The 7,275-nt window shown below is 63.3% G+C and overlaps 1 protein-coding gene across 1 annotated transcript; it reads right to left on the minus strand.

The window, feature by feature from the left end:
- Positions 1-1,629: 1,629 nt before the first annotated feature.
- Positions 1,630-5,603, minus strand: LOC142028140 (T-cell activation Rho GTPase-activating protein-like). Its single transcript, XM_075022183.1, has 6 exons — positions 5,543-5,603; positions 3,377-3,711; positions 3,183-3,292; positions 2,830-3,025; positions 2,485-2,602; positions 1,630-2,331 (listed from the first exon to the last, which is right to left on the minus strand). The coding sequence occupies exons 1-6, from the start codon at positions 5,601-5,603 to the stop codon at positions 2,141-2,143; spliced, it is 1,011 nt and encodes a 336-aa protein (XP_074878284.1). The 3' UTR covers positions 1,630-2,140.
- Between the last annotated feature and the right edge of the window lie 1,672 nt (positions 5,604-7,275).

Raw genomic sequence — 7,275 nt, forward strand, 5'->3', positions numbered from 1 at the left:
CCGTCCCTCTGCTCGGCCCCTGTGCCGCTGCTGACCCTTTAAGGTCCCCCCGCCATTCCCCACTCGTCCCCCAGTGCCCCCCTTCCGCCCCCTGCCCACACACCTGTAACCTCCTGTGACCCCCTCGGTTCCCCCCAGTGCCCCCTACTCCCCCCAGTGTGTCACTGGGCAGTGCTGTGGGGGGTCCCAGCGTGATGGGACACCGGGAGGGCGAAGCCTGCTGTGGCGATACGGTCGGGGCTCTCACCCTTCCGATTCTCCCCCGCCATCCCCCTGGGGGGCAGGGAGCGAGCGGCTGTGTGGTGCTCAGCCACCGGCCAGGCTTAAACCACCACAACCTGTGAGCAAAAGAGTTACCTACCCACGGACGGACGGACGGGGAGAGTGCTCATCCTTCCTCCTCCCTCAGGGTGCAGGCATCCCCTGTATCACACCGGGGCGCACAAAAGCCTCAGCAGTCCGGCTGCTGTTGGAGCCCCTTCCAAAGCTTTTTGGGGCGAGCTGATGCATTCCTACCGCCCAGCACGGCGGTTGGGTTTATACCGTTGCCATGAGCGAGGGGATTCTGCAGAAACTGCCCGGCACTCGCTGTGCAAGGGTGATGGCCGCAGGGAGCAGCAAGCTGCAGGTGACGGTGGCTGCATACGGACCTTCAGCCCTTCCTGGCCACCGTGTCTGCCTACATCTTGCCCTCGCTCGGAGCTCATGGGGCTGCTCCTCCGAGGTAGCCCAAATGCACCAGGACGTGGTCCTGGGCAACCTGCTCTAAGGGAGCCTGCTTGAGCAGAGGGCTTGGACGACCTCCACAGCTCCCTTCCAACCTCCACCCTCCTGTGCAACTCTGTGCCTTGCTTTCACTCCTAAAGCACCTGAACCCAGCCCTCATGCGCGCCGGCAAGGATGCTGGGACAAGGCACAATCCCAAACTCCTCCCCGAGGGGTCATCCTCAAACAGCAGCTGCCCGCTCCAGAACAGCCGATGGCGGACACAGTCAGAAGAGAGAAAAACCGTTTTATTGAGAACATTAACTGCGGTGGGGGTCGGGCCCAGGACTCACAGGGGTTCAGCCAGTAACAGGAAAACGGCACCTACAAGGACAGAGTCAGAGAGCGCTGCTGAATGCACAGCGCCAGGAAGAGGCAGGGTTTGGTTGCCCTCTCTCTGGGGAACACCGTTGACGAGGAATTGCTCATAGCCCAGAAGAGAGCGAGCTACGGCTGGCATTGCCGAGGGGAGGGCTCTGGCGCCTTATCCCCACGGGGAATGCCCTTAGAGAGCTGTGCGCGCGCAGAGATGCACAGGGCCCCTGTGCCACGCAGCAGGGCTCGATGGGGAGCCCCTGGGGAGCGGCCACGGGGTTCTTGCCAGACCCTGCGCAGCAGCAGAGCCTGGTACACACCTGGGCTTCTCGACCTGCCGGACCTTCCTGCATCTTTTCCGTCTGCGATCCCCCAATCTGTTTTCTCTCTTCCTCTTCTTTTTTTCTGCACAGCTTTCATCTCCCCAGGCCTGTTTCCTCCTTCGGTTCCTTCTCTTTTCCTTGTCCCAAGGAGAGCCTGCAAACCTTTCCATCCCACAGTGTGCTTAGATAGGTAAGGCCACGATCCAGCGGAGACAGTTCTGATTTTAACCCAAAGTGACTCGTTTTACCTTCTTTCCTCTGAAAGGCTGCCCAGTTGTTGCGGGCGTAGCAGGGGCTCTGCCGTGCTCTCGAGGGTGGCTGGAGGCAAAGCTGGAGGTGCCTAAACCAGAATTGTTGGAGTTCAGGGGTGGCAAGGGACGGCCTGGAGTAGTAAGGGACTGCTTGCCAAATTACCACCTTAGCTCTCTGGGGAAGATGCTGCTTTGCATCATCCATCCACATTTTGCACAGTCCACCTGCCCCAAAACAGACTTGATGAAACTGTGATGAAGTAGGATCCGAGCAAAAGCCCTCTCAAGTTGACAGCTACTCCCCGCTGTCTTTTTGTAGGTATTTGGTTGGATTAAGCACATGCTTAATGCATTTGAGAAAGGACCTTTCCAGTTTTCCATACAACGTATGATTCCGTGGGGGAGGAGGAGGAACCCCAAACACACAAGCCATCGGCTGGCCGGAGGAGGCCCAGCAGCTACTTGGCCTCCTCAGAAACTACCCTCCTACCCGAGAGACACTGTCACGGTGCTTGTGGAGCAGAGCTGACATACCTCTGTCGTTTTGGACTCCGCCACCATGTCTCCCCCAGCTCCTTTGAGGACACCCAGAGAGGGGGATGCATGCAGAATGGCTTCTGCCTGGTGGCCCTGGTCTCCTCTGCCTGCAGGGCCACTTTGCTCTTCCAAAGGCAGGTCTAGAAAGCAAAACCATGTGCAGCAGTGACGCCTTGGAAGTAGCACACCCAAAGCAAAACCCACCCCAAGCCCTACACCGGTTTTCTTCTTGACGTTGAGGTTTCTGGTATCCCGAGCCCCAGCCTGGGACAGCCCTCAGTTCCTCCTCATACCTGTGGCTCCGTCCGTGGGGGCTGGCGACTCCCCAGCTGATGGACAGGAGCGGCCAGCCACCTCCTCCCCAACAATGTCGCCGCAATTTTCAATCATAAACAGCGCCAGCGTGTTCACCTGCACACATCAAACCCTTGCTCTCAACCCAGCTGCCTGAAGTTGTCCCAAGCAGCCTTTCCCACTCCCGACCCTTGCCTCTGCACAGATGGCTGTGGCTGCGGGGCTGCCTTTGCAGGCAGCCACCCCACCGGCATTTGCTCAAGGGAGGAGGCAGCCAGGGACCTCTGAGCAGCCAAGCTCGGATAGGCCGGCAAGGCTGCAGCCGGCTTGCCAACACAGCGCACCTTCTCGGTCACCTCCAGCATGGCCTGGAGCGGGAGCAGGTCCTCGTCGGGTGGGCTCAGCAGGTTTGGCCCAAGGCAGATGGCCAGGTTGCTGCAGCTCATCCTGCTGGTGGCTGCGTTGCGGCCGATGTGCTGGAGGAGGGACAGCAGCCGCTTGAGGAGGAAGAGGTTGGCTGCAGGCAACTTCTCGGCCACCCTGAGGGAACAGGGACACTAGGTTGACAAAGCAGATTTTGCCCAGGCCTGTTGTCCAAGGCAGGGGGGAGCCAGCGGCTGAGTTGCCCAGCTTTCCAGGTGCTCTCAGCCAGCGGCCAGGGCTCCTGCTCAACAGGCAGGCTGCTGCCCGCACTTACGCTTTCAGCTCGGAGACCTTCTCCTCCTTGCTGGTCCTCTCCATGGCTGCCATCCAGTCCTCGTAGAGGTGGGTCACCAGCAGCTTGTCGGGGATGCTTCGGAGGAAGTCCTGCAATGCCAAGGGCTCTGGGTGAGCCTTTGAAGTTTCCAGGCCGGCCAGGAGCTCCTCCAGCCGCAGGTCAGAAGCGCTCACCTTCAAGACGGCGGCCAGCAGGAGTGCAGGCTGGTTGCCCAGGTCGACATCGGCGTCGCGGTCCAGGGCCTCCCGCAGCTCCCGAAGTTCCGTCCCGCTGGCAGCTTTGCGGAATATCCCCTCCGTCGACGGTCCTTCCCGGCGCAGGACAGCCAGCAGCTCCTGCAGGAGAGGCAGGAGGACAGTTGCTTGGCCGAGGAGCTGCCTTCCGACAGCGGTGGCCAGAGCACTGCCCCAGAGCGAGCTCCTTGCTGGGGGTGAAGAGCCCAAGCCACCATCCCCGCAGCTCCTGGGGACGCCCTGTGGAGCAGCCGGAGGGAGGGCTCCCACCGCCTCTAGGGAGCATCTGGAGGGCTGGGGACCCCCCTGGCCAGGCTGGCTTACCTGGATGGGCCGGGGCAGGGAGCCGTCCTCCCCGCAGAGGGCTGCCAGGGGCTGGCCAAAGAGCGCCCTGCTGCAGCCAGAGCCCACCTGCCCTGGCACCTGGGCAGCGGCCGGGGTCCTCCGACGAGCAAAGGGCCAGGGCAGCCCCATCCTCCTCCTCCTCCTGCTGCTGCTCCCTCCTGCTGCAAAGGAAAGCCGAGCAAGAGCCCGTCAACGGAGACCGCCGGGCCAGCACTCCCGGGGCCTGCCCTGCCCGCAGCGTGGTGCTGAGCGGTGCAGCAGGACGGGCAGGGAGCCAGCAGCTGGACCTCTGAGCTCCGGCTCAGCAGCTCCAGTTGGGAGGCTCCTGAGAGCCGGCACGCCACCAGGAGAGGAGAGCCTGGCCCAGCCCTCGCCCTGTCCTCCTCCAAGCTGTGGGCAGCAGCAGAGGCTCCGTGTCCCCGCAGAACCACGTCCAGCGGCCGCTGCCCAGCGGGTGTCCGTCCTTCCTTCCTCCTGGAGGTGACATCCTGCCTCGGGCTGCCCAACCTGCATGGCGACACTCGAGGGACAAGTGAGCACAGCTCCAGCGCTTGCAGGAGCTTACCGTTCTTCCCGAAACTCACCCGGTGCGTGGCAAAGTCCCCCTCCGCTGCTCGGCGGGACCGTCGGAGGCCCTTGCTTGGGACCAGCCTGCAAGAACCAGGCTGCGCTCAGAGAGCAGCCCCGCGGCGCAAAGGGCCGCCGGCGAGCTGCCAGCCGGCACCGGCAGCCTGAGCGTGGCAGAGCCGGGACCCTCTGCCCTCCCGGGCTCTCTGCCCCGCGGGGCAGGTTTCCCCCCAGCACCGCCGGCCAGGATGTGCCGGCATTCCCGGCGGCTCCCCAACCCTCTCCGCTCCCCGAGCGGCACCACCCTTCCCTCCATCCCTCACCCCACTGGCCGCACGTGCCGGCACAGCCAGAGGCGGGCGAAAGGCAGCCCTTCTCACCTCGGCCTGGCCCTCCATCAGCCTCTCCAGGCTCCCGGCGCTTAATGTCCTCCACTGGGCAAGAGAGAAGGAGCGGAGGCAGGTGAGCAGCGATGCCTCTGCCGCTCGCTCGGCGGGAGGACCAGGGCTCGGGGGCAGAGCCCAGACCGGGCAGGCACTCACGGCGTGGCGGCGGCCCAGCTCCTTCTCCAGGAGCCTGATGGATGGGACAGGCGTCACCCGGGCTCTCTTGGCTCCTTCTGGTGTCCTGTGGACCGGGAAGGGACAGGGAGAGAGCTGGCTGAGCCCCAAGCTGCCTCTTCTCCCTCCTGCGGCAGCTCTGCCCGAGCGAGAGCGGCCGGCAGCCACGGGGGCATCTCTCCCCAGCTGAGGAGCTGCGTTCCCCCGTCCGGCTGCACCTGCAGCATCCCCGCGGCTTACCCCAGGAGCGTGCCCACCCACAGCTCCTTCAGCGCCCGGGAGCTGCAGAAAGAGAGGAGAACCAGCGTCAGGCCCCGCTGCCCCCCAGCCCGTGGGCAGAGGCGGGCGCCTGCGCAGCCCTGCCCCGTGGGGAAGGACGCCAGAGCGGGACGAAGCCCCGTGGGGCAGGACAGAGGCGCTGCCCGAGCCCTGGCTCCCCGTGTCCTGCCAGAGCAGCTGCTTTCGCCCTCCCCTTCTGGGGACCCAAAGGGGATGCGGGACCTGCCCATGCCCCCATCCCTCCCTGCCGGCATGCTGCTCGCTCCTTGCCCAGGCTCTGCACGCAGGGCAGAGGCCGTTCTCATGATGGTGCGGGTGTGCTTGGGAACGTCTCCCGCCTGGCCGTGGCACTCACCCGAAAGTGGCGACGCAGGAGCCGCTGGGCCAGACGAGGAGGATGGAGGTCCTGTCCTCATCACCGCCTTTCTCCTCTTCCTCGTCCCCCGCCGCCTCCTTTCCGCCGCTCAGCACCCACAGCTGGTCCAGGGCCAGGCGGAGCTGTGGGCGCAGGCTGGTGCCGCGTCTGCAGAGAGCAGAGAGGAGAGGCAGGCGGTGAGCTGGGGGTGTCCTCCTCGGGGTCCCCCCGGGCCGAGCCCTGTCCCCCACCTGCCCTTGGGACAGACATCGATGGGCGCATCCAGCACCAAGGGGCCGGGGCCTGGGGCTGGGGCCGGGGTGTCCCGGGGCTGGGGCCAGGGCCAGGGCTGGGGGAAAGGCAGCTGGGCTCTGAGGGTCTTACTGCAACTTGGCGATCACCAGTTCCTCCTGGAGGAGGAGAAGGCGTCTCTCGCTCCTCTTGCGGCCCCGGGTCAGCCGCACGTCCGCGCTCAGCACCGCCTCGGCGTCGGCGAGAGCCTCCCTGCAGAGCAGAGAGCGGCGGGCATGAGAAAGGCCGCTGCCACCGCGGGTCCCGGCCGTGCCCCCGAGGCACAGGGAGAGCTCACCTGGAGCCGCAGCAGCAGTTGGCCTGGCCCATCCTGCCCGGGAGAGGAGGACCCTCGCCGTGGACCGAGGACGCGGGCCAGTCGGCGACAGCGGGGATGGGAGGCGAGGTGCCGGTGCCGGCGAGGTGCTGCTTGGCCAGATCCTGCCTCCTCCCAGCGCTCCTCTGTGCCAGCACAGCTCCGTGCTGCTGTCTCTGGCAGCCGTGGGCTCCAACTGACCAACATTCCGAGCCCAGCGACCAACATTCTAAGCCCAACGACCAACATTCTAAGCCCAACGACCAACATTCTAAGCCCAGCGACCAACATTCTAAGCCCAACGACCAACATTCTAAGCCCAACGGAAAGTGGGAGGGGCACTGGGGGGAGAGTTCTTTCCAATGTGGCCGTCTCTGCCTGGCACTGGGGAGCCCAGGGCTCGACAGAGCAGAGGGGAAGGGCTTGGGACTTCTGCAGTCTTTCTTGCTAGGACCTTCATGCCCCAGAACTGTGCATTTCCCTAAGCCACTGTGTCTTAGTCACAAGTGTGTGGCTATCCCTGGATTCCCCTTGCTTGTCTATGTAGCACCCTTCCCATTCCCGCCCTTCATGCACATCTCCCTGTGCCACTGCGATGAGGATTAGAATTGTGTGGGTTTTCTCTAGCCAAAGCAGTGGTCAAATTGGGGAGGCTCTCTCTTGGCATGGGACAGTGAGAAAGAAGATGACCATGCTGATAGGGTGCAGATACAGTTTCCAACTTGGTAACGGTAACTTGGTGTTTTGTGCTTTCTGCATTGCTCTGTGTGCCTCAACACTTCACACTGCAAGAGAAAGGGAATGTCATGGTCTGGACCCAGACACCAATATGGACCTCCCTCCCCACGAGAGGGAGAGTCTGTGCAGCATCACACTTTTGCTCTGCCCTCATTAAGACGAAAAACACTTTCACCCTAGACGATTCGTCCCTGAGAAAGACAGCTCTCAGACCATGCAACACTAGCTGGGACAAACATCCTCTCCTGGATAGTGGCATTAAGATAGGCTGTGTATTTTGAACCGTCTGAAGGTCATTGAAGAATGGCCTTGTGAGAAGGTAATCTTGGTGAAGCTGTCGACGGGGCTTCTACGGACATGGGCTCACACACTAACAGACATAGCCATG

The sequence above is a fragment of the Buteo buteo genome, unplaced genomic scaffold, assembly GCF_964188355.1.
Source record: "Buteo buteo unplaced genomic scaffold, bButBut1.hap1.1 HAP1_SCAFFOLD_158, whole genome shotgun sequence".
In the NCBI taxonomy this organism is placed as follows: Eukaryota; Metazoa; Chordata; class Aves; order Accipitriformes; family Accipitridae; genus Buteo; species Buteo buteo.

Bases quoted from the DNA above. Each gene is read 5' to 3' on its own strand.
- LOC142028140 (XM_075022183.1), bottom strand. From the start codon at position 5,603: ATGAGGACAGGACCTCCATCCTCCTCGTCTGGCCCAGCGGCTCCTGCG. The intron at 3,712-5,542 runs GTGAGTGCCACG...GATGCTCCCTAG, and splicing joins TCCTGCGTCGCCACTTTCGG to AGGCGGTGGGAGCCCTCCCT. The intron at 3,293-3,376 runs GTGAGCGCTTCT...TTGGCATTGCAG, and splicing joins TGCTGGCCGCCGTCTTGAAG to GACTTCCTCCGAAGCATCCC.